At 33.5% G+C, this 24,133-nt stretch overlaps 6 protein-coding genes across 12 annotated transcripts in view; 3 read left to right on the top strand and 3 right to left on the bottom strand.

Moving 5' to 3' along the window:
• The window catches only part of LOC110642039 (uncharacterized), a 26,833-nt gene extending 2,782 nt beyond the window's left edge, over positions 1–24,051 (bottom strand). For 2 of the 5 annotated variants that reach the window (XM_021793962.2, XM_058129105.1), the window contains exons 1-4: positions 23,578–24,051; positions 22,846–22,987; positions 22,519–22,758; positions 21,292–22,294 (exon numbers count right to left, since the gene is read on the bottom strand). In XM_021793962.2, the coding sequence (XP_021649654.2) occupies positions 21,292–22,294; positions 22,519–22,758; positions 22,846–22,987; positions 23,578–23,624 (1,432 nt within the window). In that variant the 5' untranslated portion in view covers positions 23,625–24,051. Of the gene's footprint in view, positions 1–18,333; positions 18,631–19,156; positions 19,266–20,193; positions 20,268–20,358; positions 20,598–21,291; positions 22,295–22,518; positions 22,759–22,845; positions 22,992–23,577 lie in introns of those variants that run through there. The other 3 variants (XM_021793963.2, XM_021793964.2, XM_021793965.2) reach the window with 3 other exon arrangements.
• LOC131169767 (60S ribosomal protein L13a-3-like) lies at positions 1,959–4,096 on the top strand. The gene is made up of 4 exons (XM_058129106.1): positions 1,959–2,348; positions 2,757–2,873; positions 2,984–3,071; positions 3,669–4,096. The coding sequence occupies exons 1-4, from the start codon at positions 2,077–2,079 to the stop codon at positions 3,810–3,812; spliced, it is 621 nt and encodes a 206-aa protein (XP_057985089.1). The 5' UTR covers positions 1,959–2,076; the 3' UTR covers positions 3,813–4,096.
• Positions 4,226–6,617, top strand: LOC110642058 (acyltransferase GLAUCE). The gene is made up of 2 exons (XM_021793988.2): positions 4,226–5,432; positions 5,521–6,617. The coding sequence occupies exons 1-2, from the start codon at positions 4,998–5,000 to the stop codon at positions 6,412–6,414; spliced, it is 1,329 nt and encodes a 442-aa protein (XP_021649680.2). The 5' UTR covers positions 4,226–4,997; the 3' UTR covers positions 6,415–6,617.
• On the top strand, positions 7,495–10,074 carry LOC131169768 (uncharacterized). 2 transcript variants are annotated; one of them, XM_058129108.1, is made up of 4 exons: positions 7,495–7,854; positions 9,390–9,527; positions 9,600–9,704; positions 9,950–10,074. In XM_058129108.1, exons 1-4 carry the CDS (start codon positions 7,557–7,559, stop codon positions 9,970–9,972), a joined length of 564 nt encoding a protein of 187 aa, XP_057985091.1. In that variant the 5' UTR covers positions 7,495–7,556; the 3' UTR covers positions 9,973–10,074. The 2 variants fall into 2 exon arrangements, with proteins under 2 accessions (XP_057985091.1, XP_057985090.1); XM_058129107.1 differs by having other exon boundaries at positions 7,498–7,860; positions 9,950–9,987.
• Positions 10,296–14,205, bottom strand: LOC110642050 (uncharacterized). 2 transcript variants are annotated; one of them, XM_021793978.2, is made up of 5 exons: positions 13,809–14,205; positions 11,761–13,022; positions 11,313–11,462; positions 11,054–11,234; positions 10,296–10,655 (listed from the first exon to the last, which is right to left on the bottom strand). In XM_021793978.2, the coding sequence occupies exons 2-5, from the start codon at positions 12,982–12,984 to the stop codon at positions 10,477–10,479; spliced, it is 1,734 nt and encodes a 577-aa protein (XP_021649670.2). In that variant the 5' UTR covers positions 12,985–13,022; positions 13,809–14,205; the 3' UTR covers positions 10,296–10,476. The 2 variants fall into 2 exon arrangements, with proteins under 2 accessions (XP_021649670.2, XP_021649669.2); XM_021793977.2 differs by having other exon boundaries at positions 11,761–13,008; positions 13,809–14,202.
• LOC110642049 (xyloglucan endotransglucosylase/hydrolase protein 2-like) lies at positions 14,383–16,256 on the bottom strand. The gene is made up of 4 exons (XM_021793976.2): positions 15,950–16,256; positions 15,547–15,647; positions 15,219–15,412; positions 14,383–14,865 (listed from the first exon to the last, which is right to left on the bottom strand). Exons 1-4 carry the CDS (start codon positions 16,134–16,136, stop codon positions 14,475–14,477), a joined length of 873 nt encoding a protein of 290 aa, XP_021649668.2. The 5' UTR covers positions 16,137–16,256; the 3' UTR covers positions 14,383–14,474.
• Positions 24,052–24,133: the final 82 nt, after the last annotated feature.

Here is a 24,133-nt window from a genome sequence, read left to right on the forward strand (position 1 = left end):
AGCTGCCTAAAAAAAAACTAATAATAGTAAAGTAAGTATCGAGGAAAATCACTCTTCAATTTTAAAACATAAAGCCATTCTTCCAAACTTAACATTTTCTCATGATTAAGAAAATAATTTTCTATAAATTATTTTAATTAATAAAAATATAAAAAATATTTTTAAAAAATATTTTTTACCAAATAAATAGAGTTTACATATATATATATATATAAAATACCTTGTTAGAAAAAAAAAAAGAAATGTCAACTTTTAATAAAATGGAAACTCTATTGGAAATTTAAGTCTCACATCGAAATAAATAAATATTAAATGATTGATATAAGTGATTTGATTGCAATATTAACTTAGTTAGTCATCTTGATGTGTAAAATAACCTAATTACTTATATAAACTCGAATTAAAATAAATTAAATATGATTTAATCAACACTCTCTTTGTATTTTTTGTACGTTTGGAGTATTAAGAAAAAGTTAACGGAAAATATTTTTCTGATTAAAAGAAAAATTAAATTATTTTTAAGAAAAATAATTTTTATTTTTTTAAAAAGAAGTCATTTTTATTTTTTAAATTTTGATAATATTATTAAAATATGAATACACTTACACATCTATAAAATAAATATATATTATTAATTTAACATTACAACTAAATATTTCATATACAAATTATTTTTCGTGAAATAAACGGAGTCTATGTTAAAAAAATTTGATTAATATGAATAAATTTTTTATTTATATTAATTAAAAATAACTAGAATAAAGTATATATATATATATATTAGATATAACAATTATTAAGATTTAATCTCAAATTAATTGAGGTAAGTTACATGATTTTTTTTGTCATTCAATTTTATTTAAAATTAATTTTATATCAATATTAAAAATTTGTAAAATTTTTAATACTGCTTCCTTCTACGTTATCTTACGTCTTATATTTTCCTTCTCAATTTTTTCACCATTTTAATTTATCATATTTTTCTACTAAGGTATTCGATGCTCTATATCAAATATAACAAAATTATCTTAATTAATAATCTCTATTTTATTCTTAAGTTATGTTATTATTAATATTATTATCTATAAATTCCTTTTCAGTCATTTCAAAATTAATAAATTTATATTTTTAAATTATTATACTCAAGCTTTATTTTTGTACATTGTAATTTAATTTTAATATATTTTAATTTTAAAATATTTAACCAATCCTCTTTAAATTTTCATTTTCAACTTCAATTTCAGCTCTGTGCCAAAAATACTATATAATTATTATTTAATATTCATATACACTTAAAATTTATATTTTATATTAATCATAACAACTTTATTCATTTTAATAAGATTCTTATTTTGATTTTTAATTTGGTTTATATGAATATTTTTTTATTAGAAAAAAGTTTAGGTGGGAATGGCGGACACATTATAAATTTTATTGAGAGATTACAATGGAGTTTACATATCGTCTACTAAGAAACATAATTAATAAGACTCGAACTCTCAATTTAGTGAGATCACAACATAAAACAATTACTACGAGCATGTATCCTTATTAGCCATAGAAATTAAGCTCAGATGATTTAGAACTTATTTATCATTGTTATTAGAACTGTTGTTCAAAAAATATTTTTTTTAAATATATTATTTAAAAAGTATTAAAAAATAATTTAAAATTAAATTTAATAAATTTTAATAATAAAAATATTAAAATAATAAAATAAATTTTTTAAATTATTTTTTTAATAATATTTAATATAATATTTTTATTCAAAAAAATAGTTTTAGGTATTCAAATGCAATGCAAAACATATATTTATATTCGTAAAGAAGAACATTGGGCTTTGTTCAAACGGTTAGGGCCCAACCCATTAACAAAGTAAAAGCCCTTATTTACCTTTGTTGTCGTCAACGTGGCTTCCTTTCAATGGTTAATCTTCTCCACCGTGCCAAATTCACTGGACATCAAGCAGCACCATTTAACAACCCTACAAAAGCCCTAGCCATCCTCCTCTTATATACCACTTGCATTTAAAGGACAGTAGCGAGAGAGAGAGAGGGAGAGAGAGAGAGTGCAAAAATGGTGTCCGGATCGGGGATATGTGCGAAGGTGGTGGTGGTGGACGCGCGGCATCATATGCTGGGGCGGCTGGCGTCGACGGTGGCGAAGGAGCTGCTGAACGGGCAGAAAGTGGTGGTGGTACGGTGTGAGGAGATTTGCATGTCCGGAGGACTGGTAAGGCAGAAGATGAAGTACATGAGATTCCTTCGCAAGCGTATGAACACCAAGCCTTCTCATGGACCCATTCACTTCCGCGCCCCTGCTAAGATCTTCTGGCGTACCGTTCGTGGGTTTGTTCCTCTTTCTATTTCTCGAACTTCTTTGGTTTAGTGATGCTATGTTTTTGTGTCTGTTTGATTGATGGGAAAATGTGAGTGAAAATGAACATCAATTTGATCCTCAATTTGATCCGTTGGTCTTTATTTTGTCTATTTGTTTCGGTTCTGGAAAATGGAACATTGACCTTGGCATTAAAAGAGCTCGATTAATTTCTTCTGTTAGGCATTATCGCCAATTGATTGCTAATGGCGTTAAAATGAGCTTGGAATTTGTTTTTGTTTGGTGGGTTGGGGGGCAACAACTATACCATGGGTGATGAAAAATTTTAGATGGTTATTTGGTATGGAGGAATCCTGATTCAGCTAAGCTTTTGGTGTTGAAGAATCTTGGGATCATATTTGTTTTGCTATTTTTGGCAGAATGATCCCACACAAGACGAAGCGCGGGGAGGCTGCACTTGCACGTTTGAAGACTTATGAGGGTGTCCCACCTCCATATGATAAGATGAAGAGGATGGTTATCCCTGATGCCCTTAAGTGAGTGTTCCTGGTCTATGCTTTCTAACTGTATTGAGCTTTTCGGTTTATTTGATGTTCTTTCAATTTTTTTTGATATTGGTTTTTCCTAACTTGGTTATGAAAACTAGGGTGTTGAGACTTCAGAAGGGACACAAGTACTGCCTGTTAGGCAGGTTGTCATCTGAGGTTGGATGGAACCACTATGAAACCATCAGGGTGAGTGTATTGCTTGATTATCTTACCAGGCTCATGTTCTTGGATTAATTAGATAAGCAAATTGTGGTTGTTGGTTGGCACTTGTCTTTAACCTGTTTATTTTTATATTTTAGCTGTTAGAATGGCAATGTATGATGGACTTGCTGTATGTGATAGTTGCCTTTATGTAGTTCTGCCAGCTTATTTTGCATGGCAAAAATTAGGATCATACTAGTTAGTTTGGTTTTTCAATGTCACTGTAGCCTAAGGTTTCATCTTGTGCCTGCTTATTTGTGAGAAGCATATAGGTTTGTATTCTTTTATTATTCTTGGCTGTTAAATTTTAGTATATCAAAGCCATTCTGGTATGTGTATTTTATTATGCGTGTTAGTGCTTTAATTAATGTTACTGTGAGTTGAAAACATGCCAATCATATCTTGATATTTGGCATGTTCATTTTGTTGGCTGTATAAATTGTTCTTATAGTGTTTAGCCTGACACTTACACATCGATTATAATGACAGTGGGTTGTTGCCTTCTCTTCTCCATTTGCTGCTATTATGGCCGCTGGTTGAATTGATGAGTAATTTTATGTCTAATTATCTTCTTGTCCACAGGAGCTGGAGAAGAAGAGAAAGGAGAGAGCTCAAGTTTTGTATGAGAGGAAGAAGCAACTGAATAAACTCAGAGCAAAAGCTGAGAAGGTTGCAGAGGAGAAGCTTGGTTCCCAATTTGAGATACTGAGTGCTGTTAAGTACTGAGTTGTAGGAACTTTAGTTTCTCACAATTTTGTTCAGGTTTATCTCTTAATGGACATTTTTTTTTATGGCTTTACTTCTAATGCAAGAAGCTAGAAATGGGATTACTAGGGGAACTTATGTGGTTATTTAATGTGCCTACTTATTATGATGCTACAGAATTCAGGCTTATCTCTTTGAATGATTTGGCTGTTGGACATGCTGTATTTGCCAATGCATTTTGGTGCTACAGTTTCTTTCTTCAAGGTTAAGAGCGTGTTTAATTGCCGTTCAATACGGTGCCTTTATCTCTGTCTGAATATTCCTTCTTGAACCTAGATGAAGTCAGTCTCTTTTATCCGACGGTGTATATAGGTTTAGAAAAAATTCAATTGCGATTGAATAAGCAATGTGCAATGCTTATCCATGCAATCTCTAGCAAAGCGAATTGCTTATTGCACTCGATCACTAGTGCAACATGATATAAATCTTCCTGTAGGGCTAAAATGAAAGCTCGTTTCCAAGTGCCGGACATCATAGGAAGACAGACTCGTTCAAATGTCAGATATGACATATGGGGCGTGTAAAACAAAACATTCTTCATCAAGAAATGTTTTTGGACTTCCTGCGTGGAGGTAATTAATGAATTAATGCTTTGCCGAATCCGTCGAGCATGGTCGGACGGGTCTATACATTTTCCATCCGGCAGTGGTCTTGACAAATTTCTTTTGAGGCAAGTCTAATGTTCATGTCCCCGGTAAGCTCGTTTGATCGTAGAAGAAGCACAATCAAGTTTTATCGGCTTTCTCTTATCTATGCCATAACCTTTACCGTTAACTTTATTCTCTCCACGATCTGGAAGCGCAGAGACCAATTTTTCAACGATGAAGGCAGTGTTCCCTGCAAGTAAGGCTATTGCTCCTCAAACGCAGTGTTACTATAGTAACGATATAAAACCCAATTTTCATATTATAAAAGATAAATAAATAAAAAGAAAAACATCAAATCTCTCCGTGTGAATAAACTTAGAGCATTAAATTCCATTCATACTCTAGGATCAGTAGTCTTAATGTTGTTGTTAAATGCGTCAGTTAATTGTTTGAGCTCATTTATGCCACCATAAAGAATATGCGTTTTTCTTTATTTATTTATGCGTTCGAAGGTTTTTACTTATAGAGGCAAAGGTCAAGCTAAATCTGATCATAAAAAATGGAGAACTTGAAGCTAGTAGAGAAGGTTGTGATTCTTCCGGAGAAACCCACGAAGTGCAGACGCATTTTCCTATCTAACATAGACCTGTCTCTTGTTGTATATCAAGAATCCGTCTCATTTTTTGATCCTCCAAAGAATAAAATTAGCTTCTCTGAAGCCTGCAATAGCCTGTATACTGCGCTTGCTCATTTGCTAGTGCCTTATGACTTCTTTGCTGGACGGCTTGTCCCTGCACTCGAAGATGATAATCGCTTCGAGATAGACTGTAATAGTGCTGGAGTTGTTGTTGCTGCTGCAAAAACTGGCTCCACGTTGAACCAACTTGGTGAGCTTTTAACACCCAAACCGGAGTTCAGACAATTTGTCGCTTTCTTGCATGAAGAGGGTGAAGAAGAAATGGAGCTTCAACACAAGCCTCTTCTCCATTTACAGGTTCTTTACTAGACCATATCAGTTACTAGAATAATCTTGAGTTCAAGTGCTTGATTTCTTGATTAACGTGGCAATTATCTTACGGCAGTTAACAGAGATGGGATGTGGAGGCCTGGCACTGGCCTCGCGGTACAACCACTGTGTCCTGGATGGGATTGCAGCTCGCGATTTTGAGAAGAATTTAGCTGCTTTAACTCGTGGAGATGAAATTGTGGTGCTGCCAAATCCTGATCGAACGGTCTTCAAAGCGAGGAACCCACCAAGAATCACTCACCCACACTACGAGTACTCCACAGCTGCCTGCGAGACAGACAGCTTATTCACAGTTTGTGGGACGAGTGGCATCAATGTCAAGGACTGGTCACCACAGAATAATAAGACTTGCTTGATCTATATGTCCCCCAGAAGGATTGCCAGCTTGAAGAAGGCAGCTCTCAAGGATGGGAAATTAGGAAAATGCAGCAGTTTCCAAGTTGTGGCTGCCAAGATATGGAAGGTAAGGAGCATTGCAGTGAAAATGCAGGAAGAGAAAATCAGCACCATGTTATTTCCAGTGGATGCTCGAAGAATTGTGGTGCCACCTGCCCCGTTTGGATTTGCTGGAAATGCATTGGTTCCTGGATTTGCACGATTAAAAGTGAAGGAATTGAAGGATAGAGAAGAGTCTTACTTGGTGAGGAAAGTGCAAGAAGGGATGGAAAGATTGGATGATGAGCATGTGAGGTCTGGGATAGATTGGCTTGAGGTTCACAAAGGGGCACCTTGCAGAGAAAACAGCTTTTCGTTGGTGGCCTGGTTTAGATTAGGACTAGAAGAAGATGTGTTTTCATGGGGCAAAATTAAATGTGTGACACCAATTATGGTAAAACCTGGTTTGGTCATTCTTTTGCCAGGGTCACAAGGGGAGGGAGGCCTTCATGTCTGCCTACAACTGCCTGATGATCAAATGGATGAATTTTGTAGATTATTGGTGGAAGAATAAGGAGATATTTGCGCATGGCTTATGAGACCAATACATATATATATCATTATTCTTTGATTGGGCTTTTCCTTGGAGCAATTTTAAAGAGGACAATTTTTCCAGAAAATGGACTTTAATGAAGGTTAATATCTCAATTTATATGATTAGCTGCTAATTCCAGAGAAATGGCTTTGTTAGCATAACAAATCAGAGAAGTCACTTACCTGGAACAATAGGTTACTGATTCTGATATTCTGGAATTTTTCCAAGTCAGGATTCTTTGCAACATTCCCCACATAAATCAAAAGAGCTTGTGAGGCCCTTCTGACTTTAACATCACCATCCTACACCCAAATCATTAAAAGAACGGAAAATGTTAAAAACAAGGAATCAATGCTTATTAAAGAAAAGACAGAACATGTATACTACAGTAGCACTTAAAACTTATAAAGCAGGATCTAGCTAATCAGCACGCTGTGGTTATGCTGCAATTCATACAATTCGATTGATGCTGTCACCGGCATCAATCGAAGTTTGGAACAAATTATATAATATATTTGATAAAAAATATTGGATTAGATATATATTAAAAAAAAAACAACTAAGTTTTAAATTTTAGAATAAGAAAGTTACTATTTATTTTATTTATTTTAATAAAATTAATTATTTAATTAATTTATTTTGAAAAATATATTATTTAATTTATTTATTTTTCAGTATGTGAATTGTTTAATTTCTTCTGTTATTTTAACTTTTAAAGTAATTTTTTTTAAACTCAAATATTCAATTCTTATTATTTAAATAATATAATTATTTATTTCTCATATTTTTATATTATCTTTGTTTATAATTATTCTTTCTTTTAATTAATTTAACTAATAAAAAATTTAACGAGAAGAAATAAATAATTTATTATTAAAGGTGGGAAAATAAATAATGTATATTTTTAAAAATAAAAATATTGAATAATTAATTTCATTAAATTATAAAAACTAAATAAATAATATTCTCTTTTAAAAACTCACAGGCCCAACATGATGGCCAAGCCCACCATTGCTGAGAAGAGCTTTTAAGACATTTCCAGAAACCGTTAAGAGAGGACTCAATACTCTTGTATTAGAATTAGAGAAAGCTAGACTCTGCTGTTATAGATTGACAGAGATATGTCAGGAAGCGATCAACCCAGAACAGTGAAGTTATTGTGCCCGTCACTGTCGAAGATAGTGGCATTCTCGGCATGGGATGACCAGAAACTGGACTTGGGATTGATAGCCAGGGCCTTGGGGCTAGAACCATCAACGTTGAAGCTCAATGGTCACTTCATCAGCAGAGGTGTTGATCTTGTATCCTCCTCTGTCACGTGGAGATCGCTTCTCAAGTTCTTCTCTGCTAAGGGGTTGTCCACTGGTAAAGACGATAAAGATGCTCTTATTGTCCATGGCAAGCTCTGCAAATCTGGGAGTAAGCGTATGTTTACTTTGCTTTTAGAATTTGTGTTTCTTGGAATGATATTTACCCTTCTTGTTCTGATTGGTTGTTGAGAAATTGTGAGAAAAGAAACAAGGACTTGATTTTTATTTCTTCTTTTATTTTCTTTGAAGTTTGTTTCCTTGAGGGATTGCGTAAAGATAAGAGGGTGAATAGCAGAATAGCTTAGTGAAATTTGGTAGACAAAGAACCCAAAATTTTTTACAGGATAATTTTAAATTTATATAACTCGATCTTAATTAAAAGGTATTTCCTTTCAGTATAATCTTTAAGATTATGATAACTGCCAAACAAATCTATGCTTTTCAAATTTTTGCGATTCTACCTATATTATGAAAATTATCAATTAAACATAAAAGTTTTTAAGCGTTACCAATTCCACCACAGTCATTAAGAAAACTGTTATTTCAACTGATTGGCATCACATAAGAATGCAATTTTAATAATATATAATACTTTTTATATTAACATACTGAAATATATTAACATGCTGAAATGATATGTTCCTACTAAAATATATGTTTCTTGTCTCTTCAAAAATCTTAATCTCGTATTTTTGTTTCATTAATGTTTAAGTGCACCTTGTCAAATATATATTAATACAAGTTATTTATATTGAATTAAACATTTTTTTTTCTCTTTTTATTTAGAGATATATCTTACTTTTTTTATAAATTTTAACAACCGTCCCTAAACTTATCTAGTTGTAACATTACGTTCTCTCAACTTAAAAATGTAACATAAAGACTTATCAACTTTCACACTTTGCATAGTAAAATTCCTCTAATTTCTAATTACCGATTTTTCTGTCAGACGCTGACCTGTATAGTTCCAGTATGAAGCTTAGCCAATATTTCTATTTTCTTTCTCAAGCCATGTGTAAATTGAATTCTTCTTCTCTTTATAGATAGAATAATTTTTCAAGTGTATAGAGAATAATTTTACATTTTGCATAAGAGAGAAAAGAGGAAATATTGATTAAATACCATGTGAGAGCTGTTCACATCAGTTTGTAATTGAAAAATCAATAATTGAAAGTCAGAAAGATTTTACTGTACAAAATTTGAAAGTTTAGGGGGTTTTATGTTACATTTTAAAATTGAAGGATTGCAGTGTTACAATCATATAAGTTCAGGGAAAGTTGTTAAAATTTATCCCTTCCTTTTCTACGTTAATTGCAATTATGTCATATCTACCTGGCGTCTTACGTAGCGTATCTGTTAGTGAAATAACAGTTTTCTTAACAGTGAAGTAGAATTAGTAAGAGTTAAAAAATTTAGGGTTTAATTAGTAATTTTCATAATATGCGATAAAATTGCAAAATTTTGAAAAGTGCAGAGTTTTTTTGGCACTTATCTGTTAAGATTATTACTAAATTGTATTTAGTTGTCTAAAAAGATAAAATTAAAAGAGGATACTAGGGATATTTACATCCATGTTCATCCTATTTTTGGGTTCTTAATTGAACCAAACATGCCCTTGAAGAATACTGAAGGTTGGCATTTCAGGAACACACGATCCTCAAGATGCAGCTCCTGCTAGTAGAGTTAATTACAGAACTGAAACAGAGGAAGTTAGTACAGAGCCACAGCCTGAACATGTCATTAACTTCCTCATGAATAAGAAGTTAAAGGAAAACAATTCAGGTAAAAGTCTGAAGTTTTTGTCATTGCATGAGATGGTGGTTCGCTGTAATTGACTATTGTATGGTTCTCCAGGATGTCACCAATTGTTCAAATGCAATGGTCTTGGTTTCAAGAGGAAACAATTGTTGGAAGACGTCAATTCAGTCAAGAAGTTAAAGATAAATGAAGCCAACTCAGGTATTTCGCATATAAACTTCATCCTGCAACTTGGATGCTTAAGAACTTTATGAACATGTGGGTATGAGATTAATAATCCTGATTTCTAGCTGGTGTTGCAATTGGCTTTGCTCATTTTGGTTTTTGCCTTTATCAAATATGAATGTTTTTACAACACCCTTTCTGTTCAAGGCTACTTTCCTGATGTGAAGGTCAAGCGATAGCTTAGCATTAAGAATGACACATTTTTGTGGGCCATTTTCCAGGACTTGGAGAAAAGAGGAAATAACTACCCCAGCATCATTTCAAGCAGCAAATTGAAATGCAGCTACATGAGCGGCAATGTGAAACGGATGAGAGAAGATGAGGTGATCCTGGCTGCTCCTTGCAAAAGAATCAGATGAAATTTCCATTACTTACAGTTTCTTTGCTACCTTTTATTGAAAATGGGAATTTTTCTTGGTTTCCAGTTCATCAGATCCCAAATTTGTAAATGATAAACATTACAAGAGGGAGCAAACTGAATTTTGTAAATCTTGTATGCAATTATTAAAGAAACCACATTGTGATTGGCTTGTGAATTGTGATATTGAATGTGGACTATGGAGATCATTTACTAAGGCAAATGGATTTCAAAAAGGTTTACTAACATCCAAATGATGGAAAATTGGCTACAAATGAATGTAACTTGATTTGATGGCAGAAACAATCCTTTTACTAATCCCTAACTCCAGTATGCTTTCTTCTCTAATGTATTGCACACTAAAGTTCTTAATTTCAGTAATTGAAGATGTCATCCAAAATAGTATTGCCAAGCAACAGCTAACACAGCCACTAAAAAGACTTTCAACAACAATTTAGAACTAATCAAGGATGATGAATTAGATGGTGACTGAGGAGTTTCCTGTGGTCTTCCTCTTAGCTTAGCAGATAACTTTGATAGCAGCCCAGAAAGCGGAGCGGTTTTGCCAGCTACAAGCAGAACAACAAAAAGTAGAGATCAGAAGCAGCATTGATGAGGAAGTCAAACTAACTAAAAAGAAGCAAGAAAGCGAAATACAATGGATCGACTCAAAACAAATAACCAAGATTGTCAAGAAAACAATCAATGGCCGTCAATATGAGTAATTTTTCCTCCCTCAAAACAAACAAGCATTTTTACAAGTAAATAATTGCTAACTAACGTTATAGCTTAATCATTGAATAAATTAGCATTTAATCAAATAATTTAAAAATTGCATATTATCAGCAACATCAATATTATTAATCTTGAATTAATCCATGAGAAGGCTGCTCATGTATCATTATAATAAGTTAATAACTGTTTTCACCATGAAGCAATTTCAACCTGATCAAAGAGATAAAGTTACCTTTGCTTTTAAGAAGCCTTTCCTCCTCATCCACACGCCTTCGAAGAACATTTAGCAATGATCCAAAATACAATGCAAATACAGTGCATGTGATTGTGATGACATTGTATGGCATGCTAAAATCAGGAGTTGTCAACGGCACAAGTAATACTTCTGTATAAGAGAGAACAGGATTTTTTTCCTGCATCACAAATCCAGGATTAATCAAAATCCAAGATGAAGCACATTGAGAACCAATAATATACAGGAGATTAACTACCTGAAATTTTGACAACATAGGTGACTTGTCCACAGAACAATTGCCAGGAAAAAGCAAGCTGGTATAAAAGTTGGGAAAGCTTATTGCAGCTGATGGAATATCAAATCCTTGATTAGCATCTGGAGGATATTCATCAATGTGTAGGAAACCCTAATAGAAATACCATCAAGTACATGAGAAACTGAACACCAGCCCCTTCATTTGTTTAGCAATAAAGGTTTTCATATTAACCAAAATTGGTGAAATTAATCTGTATCTTGATATTATAAATACAGATATGAGATGTTACTTTCCTGTATCAAGATACAAAATTAAAACCTAATGTTCATGTTCACCACAAGCAAGGAGGAAGATAGTGTTGAGGATGCTAATCTGTCATGTATTTTATTAAAACCTAACCGAATTAAAAATTAAAGTCAAAGCTGAAACAATTAATTGCAAAGCATACCTTATCAAACTCTAATGTTAAAGCAGCTGATTTCACATCACAAGGAAATTGCAAAACCATCTCCATGACTCCAGGTGATATCTTGTCTTTGGAAGGTGAAACATGAATCTTCTCTATAACATCTCCAACTGCCTTTGGTTGGCCATTCACAAACAACTGAAGAGTATGATAATATACCTTAACATACCAAGGTACAACTTGGAAAACATCAACTCGGAATTTATATCCATTACTACTGCTACAAGTACCCAAGGAGGCATCATTTAAGTCTGCAGATTTCAACAGGATAGCAATTGCACCCCTTTCATTCCCACTTCCCATCAAGAACCTACTAGCATGTAACGGTGCTGGTTCAGATGACCACGTTACAGGAAATTTCCATTTAAGGCCTAGATCAAAAGGCTGAGAGTCGCTGTATTTATCGACGGAAAACTCAAAAAGGACTGAAGAGCCCCTTCTGTGACTGCTATTCTCTTCTTCAAACACCTTGTCTGGTCTAACTGACAATTCAAACCCAGTTCCACTCCAAAACCCTTCAGAAGCTATATTGCCAACCCCATTATTCTTGTTTTTCTTTAGTTCGGCAACTAGACCTCTCTCAAGCTGAAGGTATACATTACTAGACTTTGCAAGAACACATCGTCCACTGACTTTCCTTCCAAATATTGAACTCAAAGACCAGCTTGGTTGAACATTCTTTTCACCAGAGTAAGTCATACTAGTTCTCTGACTATTAGGCTGAAGAACAACAGTAAGTGTTTGTTCAAGAATGATGCCTGGATTCATCCCCTCTGGACCAGATTTATTAGAGGTCAAATGCAACCGCTGAGAATGATAAAAACTTTTATAAATTGATGGCCTGTCCATTAATGCAGAAAGCCCATCTTTGTCTCTACAAGGAAGGAGCTTCAACCATGGAGTTAGGTTCTCAGTGCAAACAGCTTCACGGGGCAGCATACCGTACCTTATATTGCCTGTAGCTGGCCGGAAGCTCCACTGAGGAGCTGAATACATTGTAGAGGACTCAAGGAAGTTAATTGAAGCACAGAAAAGACCTGAAAGAGTGTGGGTTAAGTTCTTCCAAGATGCATCAACTTGGTCTTGAGGGACATCAAAGACGGCCCACAGCTCAACTCCAGGAGGCTTAGCATTGCTGCTCGATATGGGGTCAAATCCACCCCACAGTTCATAGTTCCAACGACCTTGCGTGAAAGACAATTCCATTTCCTTAATCTGAAATTTCTGTACCTGTCCAAGTAATGCTATTCCATGGGTTATATACTATTTCCAGCTCCAAGGAAATATAACATAAATACAGTCAATGGTTGAGCATATTTAACACAACTTATACAAGAACCAAATCATTGAAACATAACATAAAAAAGGCAAAATATAAGTGAAGAGAGGCAGACAATTAAGAATAAGTACAAACTCCAAGCCTAAAACTAAACAAGCAGATAGATTACAGATTCATAGTTTTAATTAAAAAGTATTTTTTGAAAAATTGAATGAGTTATTCAGGAATTATTAAAACAGGTTTCTCAGACCTGTCAATGCGCAGGATGTCATATCTCAGCATAAAGGATATCGGCCCTTTCTTCAAAACAATAAAACTACGCTCTTCTAAAGCCAGCTATATTTCTGGTGTTATCACTAGAAAACTTACAAGGAAACACAAGCGGGATGCGAATTATACTAACAGAACAACTTAAGAAGAGAGCTAGAACCATAAATCCCAGACCAACTCAAATTGATTACTAAAATCGCTTAAAAATTACGCACAAAAGCTGAACAATCGAGATCTAAAAACTCCCTAACGCTGCAGCTAGATACCAATAAAATTAAACAGAAGTAAGGATATTCAAATATCAATCTTTAGTCTAATCAGTTACTGAACTCCACTGTACAGAATCAGCATCCTGTATAACTCGAAAAATCAGGAGCACAACCAAGTTTTCAATTTTTTTATTAACAGAAAAAACCCATTAACCCGAATTTTCTCAGCAACCAAACAACGGAAAAGAATATTAAAAAAGAAAAAAACTTACCAGCTGAGAAATGGCTTTGGGGAAGAGGTGATGGTGGCGGCCATTGGAATTTGAGGAAGGAGCTGTGCTTTGGAAGTGGAAATGCGCCAACACTTTCCGATCAGGCAACGGCCTCAACAACAATTCCTCATAGAACTCTTCTCGTTCTTGCTCTATGGTCAATCCAAAGGAGATTATAGGAGTAAAGATGTTGGATAAAAGTAATAGAAAGATAAAGAAGTGTGTCGATTTTAGTGGAATCGCCATTACATCGATTGGTCTAATGCTCATAAGAGAAACGCGGTGCAAACAGCTTCCGCCATTGCAGACCGGCTTTGATTTGGTTCAAAGGCAGAGTCGCAGAACTTCAGTTCGCGAGCTTTTGGGCCGGCTTTGATTTGGTTCAAAGGCAGAGCTCTCAGAACTTCACTTCGTGAGCTTTTGGGCAACCGTAGGCTTAGGACTGTTTACATTTTAAGTTTTGGGCTTTTGGGCCCTCTCTGTTCACGGGACTTTACAATAATTTTTTATTTCTTTTAATATATAAATTAAAAGAGAACGACGTGTCTTTGATTACTGAATTAAATTAAATGAGAAAAAGTGACAAAGTGGTTACAATCTGCTAAGCTTTGATTTCTGGGGTCTTCAAATTATTCACAAACTTATTGTTACAACGAATGAAGCTCATTATTGAGGGCATTCTGATGAAGGTATAGGAAATCTAGGCTTATCAAAACAATAGTCATAAGTGAGATACTTGTTTCTCACATTCTCATAAGCCCTTTGTTGTATAGAGTTCAGTTTCCAAAATTTCTCCAAATTCCACCAGTACTTTGGAGAATAACAAGGTAGAATATTGTTTGAGTCATGAGGAATTGAGCAGCCACTGATGTCAAACCCTTGGAAATTAGCTTTAAATGGAGCATAGCTCCAATTAGTCTTTGTTTTGCCTCCATCTGTTGCCCAACCATCTCCATCCCACAAGCTTGCCTCTACTTGCATTAGCTTTGATGGATAGCTTACTCCAACATTTGTTTTGTTCTTGAACACTCTTATGGGAGTTTCATCCACAAAAAATCTGATATTTATAACAGATAAAATCAACAAATTTGAAATCATAATGTTAGAACTTAGGAAATGCTAGATAGCAATATAGCATATAAGATTATAGACATTTCAAGAGACATTACTGCATATCAGATTTAAGGCAACAGTTTCTTGACAGTAGTTATAAACTATTGCTACTAAAAGTTCAGGCAGCGATTTTTGTCGTTGTAAAAACGTAATCAAACCGTTGCCTTATATTATAGAAATGGAGGCAGATGTAGTAATTCTCAAAGCATTACTATTGACTTATAACTAATGTTTAAGCATATTGAACCATTGCCTTAGATTCATCATGTAGTAATGAGAGATATTAATTATTCTTACACAATCTGATGTTCGTTCCAGAGGACTTGGTAATTGTGAAAATCTACAGCAGGGTCGAACCAAAGATAAATTCTTTGCTCTCTATTCCCCATACCATTTGAAAACACGTTTGTTTGTAAAGTGTTTGGCTTTCCTTCTTTGTTTCCCAAGAACTCAAAGTCCAACTCATCATGATTATTACCATTTGAAGTTAGCTGCATATGCCATTGAAAACCCACCAAGGATTATTAGTTAGTCCTAATATATATGCATCTCAGGATCAATGGACATGAAGAACTGATTAAACAATAAAGGGAGGACATGTATCTATGTTTATATATATACTCACATAGAAAGCAGTTACAACTCCTGCAGAATCTTTCCCAGGTAGCTTCATTCTTAAATGAAAGAATCCAGAACCAAAGTTTAGCTTGGACGCAAATCCAGACCCTGCATGCATTAATATAACCCCAAGAAGTATTAAAAATAATAGAGGAAACCTAGTTTCCAGTTCATGCGTGCTACTCCCCTGAGGCCATGCAGATGAGTGAAAGGGAAAGAAACCATTATTGCTACTAAGTTTTTTCACAAAATCACATATTAAAACCTTAATCCAAAAGAAAAAGAAAAGAAAACCGCAAAATATGTATTAAAACTGATGTATGTGATAAAGAAATAATTATATATAAATGTTTTTACTGGCTTATCAGAAGTTAAGTAGAATAAGAGTTATAAAGGTAGAGTATAAAGACCAGTAGATTTATCCATGGAGAGCTGAATTTGCCTTCCCTGATTAAGAGACAAGACGTGATCAAAACCCCAAGTAACCTCATAACTTTCATCAAAGCTAATATCAGTAGTCATTATATTTGCAAGCACCCCACCAACCAGCAGAAATGTAAGAATCAAACGTGGCAATAATGGCAGAGAAAAATCCATTGATTCTAATGAATTCTATAAATGATTATAATTGGGTAGTATTAATTTGTCTTGCATTTGTGCTTGTAGTCTTAGTTTATATATATGTGTGTGATGAAGATTCAGGAATGGCTTGCTTGAGGTTTCCCAAAGGAACAATGCATGAAAAAGCCAAAAGCCGAAAGGCACATGATTGGAGTTGATCTCTCCATGCTCAGTGACTTGTACGCACGCCAGTGACTTCTCCATGCTGCCCCCATAACAAACTTCATCATTAGACTTTTCTGCTTGGAAGCACCTTTAAGCAAAAAATGACTCTCAACTTCAACAAGTTGTTAGCTTTTCCATTTTTATTTTATAAAAATTTAAAGCAAATAGTTTAACACTATATATTTATCATTTTTTAATGTATTAGTGCTTAATTAAAAAATAAAGAAAAAATTATATCTATTTCTTAATGGTAAATTTCAATAGTGCAGCTCTAAAACGGCATCATTTTAAATAGTAGAAATCGGAAAAGACATGAAGCCTAAGCCCTCCAAAGATTACAACCATATGGCAAAGGATGAATTTGTAATTGCAACATCTCTTAAATGAAAAAAAAAAAATATATTTTTTTTAATATTAAAAAAAGAAAATTCATATATTTATAAAGAAAATATATGTATACGAGTGTATCGAATAATCCCTTATTAAAGTTAAGGAAAGCATTTCTTGTATGTATAAGACAAAGAAATGAGAATATATGATAGTTCTCACTGCATATATTCTTCCTTTTTTTCCTTGTACCGTTGAAATGGTTTATCAATTCTTCCATTTAAAAATTGGAGTTCCAAAAGGTACCAAGCGAAGGAAGTAGCTTCCCATCCATACACTCTGCAATGCATATGTTGGTTGTAGCATTCATGGATGGCATATCCTTCCACTATTGATAGGCTTGGCATCAAGTCCTTGAATCTTGTTCTGTTCTACATGTATAAACAATTATTCCTACATATAATATCAAAACACCAATCTTTTGTTTAGAAACAATTCGTCTATATAGACATGATCACTTATTGCGAGCGTTTTTTATTTAGCTACTTATTTTTATTTTAAATTTAAAATATATTTTTTAATTTATAAGTTAATTTAAAATTAAGTTGTTAATTCATTGATAAAATTATTTAAAATTAATTTTAAATAATTTAAGTATTTGATTAAAACGTGTTTAAAAAAATCTTAATTTGTCAAAATAACTAAAAGGGATATAGGATTGAGTGTTGTGGTTCTTAAGACAAAAATAGTATTGATATTTTTAAAAATTATTAGGATAATATAATTTTTTACTTAATCAGAGAATAATTTTTAAAATAAGTAGATAAGTGATAAATAAGAATACTTACTTATGATTTTTAACTTATTTCAAGTAGTCTTTTTTAACTTATAAGTTAAACTAAATACATATTTATTCATGACTTTCTATTTATAAGTTTGACCGACTTATAAGCTAAATTAAATACCCTCTATACAATCATATTAATTTTTTTACATAATTTCTACTTATTTCAAAATGTATTTTTTCAATTTAAAAAATCTTAAATTCAAGTAATTATGTGCTTTCTAAACAAGAAAGCTTTTTTAATTTAGATTTTCATATAAGCTTTATACATAAAGGTATAGTTTTTAGCTAATTCAAAAATGAAAGCAATATTCTATATAAAAACTTCTCCCTTTTCTATATTTACTTAATTTTTGTTATTCTCCACTCATGTGGGATTTACTCCCATTATTCAGCAGAAAAATTTTTTATTGTAAATTTGTAATCTTACTTGGTATTTATTTTCAAAATGACTTAAGAGCTGTTTGATATTGCTATTAGAACTATTGTTGAAAAAAAATCACTTTTTTAAATATACTAGTTAGAGAGTATTAAAAAATAATTTAAAATTAAATTTAATAAATTTTAGTCATAAAAACACTAAAATAATAAAAAGCTTTTCTAAACTGCTTTTTTCAACAGCATATAAAATGATTCTTTTATTCATAAAAACAGTTTTGACCCTCCAAACGTAGTGCCAAACAGGCACTTAATTAGGTTCTACAATGTAATTAAAGCGCCAAAAAAAGTATAACCTCACACAAGTTAGTCATGCATGATTAAATAATAATCCCTTGCCAATCCCAAACAGGTCTACAGGACCAAAAGGCACATTCATGAATTTGAAAGTTGAAAATTAATCAAATAGAAACCATTCAGGCTAATATGCCTGCTATAAATATATTTTCTTATCACATGTTACAACAAAGATAGTTCGACACTGCACAGCTTGTTCAACTCACTAAATATATGTACAAGTTGTCAACCTAACAGCTGTGCCCATAATTCAGAAACTGAGGAAGAAAACTTGTTCCCAATAACATCACCTAAATACAAAAAAGACCTCTTGTGGTGATCCAAAACAGGCAGTGAAAGGTGGCGGCATGGTCATATTATCGATCATCTACAATTTTCATGTCTCTTAATACCAACCTGCTTTTAGAAAGAAAAGATATGCACATGCATTACAGTTGGACATGTACTTGGTCATTAGACCTATAAAACTACATAAATATCTATTTAACAAGTGCTAAAGGTGTATATTGCCTGGTTTTTAGGATTATGGCTTAGTTTGGGATTAAGGCTTAATTGTTGTTGTTGTTGTCATTGTAAAGCTGTACATGGCGCATGCTAATAATTGTCTAATTCAACTTTTCTCCCATCGCAATCATTCAACTCCTCGTACAAAAAAGATGCATTGCATTTCAATGGCTAGCTATATCTGGGGAATATTATTCAAAATCTTTTTACTTTGGTGGATTGCTGAGAAGCGGTAGAAAGCAGGAAGATAAGTCCATGTTATCAAACTATTGCTACTCCAGCATTAAATTTTAAGAGCTTTTCTTGGGCTCCAGGCTCTCACTCCATTCTTTCTGAATTCTCATGACCACCAAATCATTCCTTTTTAAATAATAATAATAATAAAGAAGCATTCCTAATAATACAAAGGAAGTGCAACTACCTTATGATGGCTTTCCAATTGAGGCACTGGACGACAAGAACATTGAAGATGAGCTAATCGAAAAAGGTCATAACGCTGCTGAAGGGCTGCTTTAAAGTAGTTATGGATGCTGCATATTCAACAATCTGCTATAAGTATTCTCTAGAATATGATATTGAATGCAGTCAAACTCAACATGCTATGCACCAAAAAGTCCAAATTAGCCACCTATGCAATATTTGTGAACTTAAAAAACAAAAAACCTCCTTGGATAAAGCCATATGTTAACTATAGATGGCCGTCACTTCAGACAACTCCCAATGTGCAGAACACTTACACAATTGGACATCCAACACCCTATTAATATTCACTTTAACTTTTCACTAGGAGAAATTGAGGATTGAAGTTAAACAATTAATCTATTTGCTCCAACAACTTGAAAAGATAATCCAAGCTTTTGAAAAATAATACAGCAAAGCAAACAAATGATCCAAGCTAAACTGACTCTTCAGCTTAGTTATTGAGTTGAAGGACGGTTTCAAGGCTGCACATGCGCAAACCCAGTAATGATTAAACGTCAACTAACTTTTATCAACCTTGTTCTATCAATTCAACATAATTGAACCTTACCTTAAAATTCACTGAATCAAACATTAAACCATGAAGCTCCAACAATAACAGGAATGGAAAGATAAGAGAATCTGGGCACCCGTGATAAAAATTAAATATATAATTAAATATCAAGTTACACAAATTCAATTCTTTTGCAGAATGATGGCTAACGTGGGAAAACCTTCCCAATTTGGCATTTACTTAAGTTAGTTGCTCCATATTCATACTAAACATTACTTTTTTCTTTCATTTATTTGCTTTTGGAAGTCTTTATGATCTTACGTTGCTACAGCAGCAGAAATACATCACAAGCCTAACTGCCTAAGCAAGCCAACTCCTCTGGCCACTTGCTTAAAACTCAGTTTGTTCCATTGATTGTATGTTCCTTACATATATCTATTAAAGGATTAAAGAAAAAAAAAAAAAAAAGGAAGTGATATTTGTACCTTAACCTATGCCTGTTGCAGGAAGTGAGGAATGTAACAAGAACACATATAATGTTTTTAAGGGACCGGAAGACCTGTAAAACAATTCCAGAAGCAGGTTTCAACAGAAGACAAGGAACATAGACATGAAAGGGCATCATAACATTTGCATTGTATAAGACAAACCTTTGAGAAGAGTTCATTCCAAACAGAATGCCAAAATGACATATCAGATGAGCTAGGCTTTACTTGAACAAAACGCAAAAGCAGACCCTTCCTATTGGTAAATACCATGAAGGCTCTTGCAAGAACTTCATAGATGTTTAGTAATATAGAAGACACATGTTTTGCCAAATGAAGACAACCTTGAGAAGGAATGAGGAGCAATCCCAATATGATATTAAAGAGTGAAGAAATGAAAGTGCCTGAAGGCAAGAAAAAGGTCAAAATCAGATTCATACTCAACTCAACTCAACTCAACTCAACTAAACCTTTATCCCAAAAATCAAAATTAGATTCATGTTGAAAAAAAAAAAAAAAAGACTTCACCGTTAACCAATTACATTAGAGCTGAATAAGAATGTATGCACCAGAAAATAGAAGATATTCATCCACTTTTTTCCAAGCATAAAGAAAGACTGAGGAAGACTGAGGCACCTAAAAGTGCCAAGTGAAAGGTATTAACCATTGATGAATAACATTCGTGAGAAGTAACTAGAAAAATCCATTCAATTCACTGACCCACTTCATTTTATGTAAAATTTATCTTATAATTGTGTCCATGTGATTGTATCTCTAAAAAAGTATAGCAGGGAACATCATGCACCAAGTTTTAAGTAATTTTCCAAAAAGGATATTGTCCATTGACAGATAAGTTCTACGAAGTTTGTACAAGTATAACTAAATAAGAGCTGAAAATACACTGCCTATGTTCCAAGTTTAGCAAGAACTTTCTGTTTGTATCAATTTGATGAAAAATGCATAACAATGATGTAATGCAGAATCAAGCTTTTGAGAACAAGAAAATATAATGCATCTTGAAAAAATAGTTTACAATCAAGAGAAGTGGGGAAACACTAGTTTTAAGCCTTGAAATAGTATTGAGAGAAACAAATTTACCTAAATTTAAAATAAATGAATATAGAAGCTCCAATGGTGAGAATAAAACCTTAGCAAAGTCCAATAAGATGTTGCTTAAGGGCTGTACCACAACCCTTGCAATCATACAGATTTTCTCTCCTATTTCAGTGAAAGTGCTCCATATTGGCACCACAAATCCTACCAGATGTTCAAGTGGATGAATCAAGTGCCTTGTAAGCAGCAATACTGATAGCTTCATCACATGTGTCTTCATTAGAAACAACCGAACTGCTTTCTCAAAATTATGTAGGAACAACATTGTCCCAAGATACCTGATTCTCGAAATCATATCACACGCTTCAATCCACTTAAAAAATGGCCAAGAAAGATGTGATGCAGCAGCCTTCAAGAGTGGAACATTCTTATAGAGATCATAAAACCCAATAATGACAGTTATGGATGAGATTACCACATAAAGGATTCTCAATAAAGGGCGCATCCAGGGACGATATACTCTATTGAAAAATGGATAGGATTGAAGAAAGATAACCCAAGAGGGAAGGCCTGCCTCAAGTAAAGTAAGAAGCTTCAAATCAGAGGTAATAATTTGGTTTAATTGAAATGGAAGATTTTTGTCATTGAACCCAAATAGCAGAAACGTATGCTTGTATTCCATAGGCTCAAAGCTACTATCCTCCCATAAATTTTCTTTTCTTTTCCCAATCATTGGCTCTCCTACTTGGTTATCCATACAAAACTTATCATTTGTCTCAATGGGGCATTCCCTGACATCAAAGAACGCATCTTCAGAAAATAGTTCAGCTTGAGATACATTAAACAGCAAGTCTTTAGAAGCCACTGTGATTCCCAAAGAAGAAGGAGAAGAAACTTTGTAATACAAAAAGATTAGACTGCTCCACAGGGTTTGTGCTTCAGTTGGAGTGCTCGAGAACCACAATGAAATACAGCTCAATGCTTGATCAATGCCATTGAATTCCCATTTTCTCAGAGATTTCACTTCTAAAGCGAGGGATGTATCTGTCTGTGGAAAACATATACTATTGAAGAAAAGGTAAAATGAATGGTAATTAAAAAAAATGAGAATAAAAAAGGACAACATTTCATTTCATACTGTTAAGCTATAAAACATGAAGTGTTAAAAAGATAAGAACCCAACTTTCAAAATGCAGAATTTTGAAAGTACAAATTGCTTGCGTAAATCCTTGCTTATTTTGAAATAGCAATAACATGTTCACACATGATTACCTGAAGCTCGTTTAAATAGTTGATACCCCATACATCTTTCCATGCAACTTCAAACACTATGAAACCATGCAAGGCTTTGTACAAATTCATCATAGAGAATGGAGCTCTTTCACTGACACTAGCCATGCTAACATTGGGCAACCACTTCAAAAATTTCTTCTTTCCATGGCTGGAGGATTGGTATACTAAACTTGGCCTCCTCCGCAAAGCTCTAGTATTTTTAAAAGGTGATACTCTGTACTGTGGATATCATCAGAAAGCATAATGGATTAAATTCAATATAGTATTAAAATAACCAATTGTAGAGATACAGTGAAAAAGAGTAACCTTAGCGATCATTAACTCCCTTATGCATTTTGATCTTGAATGCTTGCTTCTCCACCATGACTGATTGTCAACCAGGATAAGAAATTTATGGCTAATAGGAGCAAAATATAGGAAAGCCTGTGATAGATTGGACTTTATATCCCTAAAACAAAGAATATTGTTTAAATATTAAAATATGTATATGTCTATGCATCTAAGTTCAATGTCTCTTGATTCTAAATTCATGATTGAAAAGTTATCATATGGAAATGTATGTTTTAGCCTTTTGAAACCACTCTCCTGCAAAATCATTGAAACATAGTTTCTTGATGAAAGAATTAACAAATGAAGTTCAATCCTTAAACGCTGCACTTTGGTAAGATTTGAACCAAAAACCAAATTCATACCCCAACTTCCTTCCATCCCTTTCCCACCTCAACCAACGATCAATTAAACTGCAGTGGCATTAATACTCTTATAGATTCATTTTGGAATCAATGTACAAACAAACAAATGAAAAGTTTGCAAAAACTTGATCATCCACAATATTATAAAGTCAGGTTAATTAATTAATTAATTAATGACTTGCACAGAACACCAAAATAGACATGAGGATTGATTATAATTCAGAACCTTCTCAATCAAGGAAAGGAATTATGAAATTTTAGTCAAGCTTTCTCCTTTCTAGCATGGATTATATAAAACCATTGACATTAGAGACATAATGATGATATAACCATAAAGAATTCTTACCCAATCTGCAAACTCGTCAAAGGATAGAGATCAGGACAAGAGTCCATATTTTCATACTCTGTTGTTAATTATTAAAACCTTCAATCTTCTCCCGCCCTCCAAAGTCCAAAGAAATTCAACTCTCGATACCAAACTCCGAGCAGTTTTCCTTATAAAATCCGACAAAGAATTTCATAATTAACTATAAACACCAACTTTAATCGAAACAGAAAGCTAATGGTTAACCTCTCTTTTGTCTGGTTGCTCGCAAATTGTAAATGAACGAAGATGATGAGAACAGAAGAGACGCGGTCGAGCCTCGACGTGTATGCCATAGTTGGCAGTTATTTTGTCTCTCTACAGAAAAATCGGACCGAGATTTCGGCTCTGCAATGCAAAGGGTGGGCGCCAAAACAACGGAGATGACCAAACCGAATTCCTAAAATCTAGCTCCAAGATTCTTTATTAGCTAAATTCTAAATTCTGAGCTAACACGTCTATTAAAAAGAAATCCAAAACTTTTCCCAGTCATAGCCAAAACTTTGAAAAAGGAGCCGTTTAACAGGTTAACAAGAGA

The sequence above is a fragment of the Hevea brasiliensis genome, chromosome 10 (genome assembly GCF_030052815.1).
Source record: "Hevea brasiliensis isolate MT/VB/25A 57/8 chromosome 10, ASM3005281v1, whole genome shotgun sequence".
NCBI classification, from domain to species: domain Eukaryota; kingdom Viridiplantae; phylum Streptophyta; class Magnoliopsida; order Malpighiales; family Euphorbiaceae; genus Hevea; species Hevea brasiliensis.

Excerpts from the sequence above, each read along its gene's own strand:
- LOC131169767 (XM_058129106.1), top strand. The coding sequence starts at position 2,077 with ATGGTGTCCGGATCGGGGATATGTGCGAAGGTGGTGGTGGTGGACGCG. Across the intron at positions 2,349-2,756 it reads TTCTGGCGTACCGTTCGTGG|AATGATCCCACACAAGACGA; the intron begins GTTTGTTCCTCT and ends TATTTTTGGCAG. Across the intron at positions 2,874-2,983 it reads GTTATCCCTGATGCCCTTAA|GGTGTTGAGACTTCAGAAGG; the intron begins GTGAGTGTTCCT and ends TATGAAAACTAG.
- LOC110642058 (XM_021793988.2), top strand. The coding sequence starts at position 4,998 with ATGGAGAACTTGAAGCTAGTAGAGAAGGTTGTGATTCTTCCGGAGAAA. Across the intron at positions 5,433-5,520 it reads AGCCTCTTCTCCATTTACAG|TTAACAGAGATGGGATGTGG; the intron begins GTTCTTTACTAG and ends ATCTTACGGCAG.
- LOC131169768 (XM_058129107.1), top strand. The coding sequence starts at position 7,557 with ATGTCAGGAAGCGATCAACCCAGAACAGTGAAGTTATTGTGCCCGTCA. Across the intron at positions 9,528-9,599 it reads GTTAAAGGAAAACAATTCAG|GATGTCACCAATTGTTCAAA; the intron begins GTAAAAGTCTGA and ends ATGGTTCTCCAG. Across the intron at positions 9,705-9,949 it reads GATAAATGAAGCCAACTCAG|GACTTGGAGAAAAGAGGAAA; the intron begins GTATTTCGCATA and ends GCCATTTTCCAG.
- LOC110642050 (XM_021793977.2), bottom strand. The coding sequence starts at position 14,078 with ATGAGCATTAGACCAATCGATGTAATGGCGATTCCACTAAAATCGACA. Across the intron at positions 11,463-11,760 it reads TAACATTAGAGTTTGATAAG|GGTTTCCTACACATTGATGA; the intron begins GTATGCTTTGCA and ends TATTTCTATTAG. Across the intron at positions 10,656-11,053 it reads AAGGCTTCTTAAAAGCAAAG|CTGGCAAAACCGCTCCGCTT; the intron begins GTAACTTTATCT and ends TTCTGCTTGTAG.
- LOC110642049 (XM_021793976.2), bottom strand. The coding sequence starts at position 16,136 with ATGGATTTTTCTCTGCCATTATTGCCACGTTTGATTCTTACATTTCTG. Across the intron at positions 15,413-15,546 it reads GAGTTGTAACTGCTTTCTAT|CTAACTTCAAATGGTAATAA; the intron begins GTGAGTATATAT and ends TGGCATATGCAG. Across the intron at positions 14,866-15,218 it reads TGGAACGAACATCAGATTGT|ATTTTTTGTGGATGAAACTC; the intron begins GTAAGAATAATT and ends TATAAATATCAG.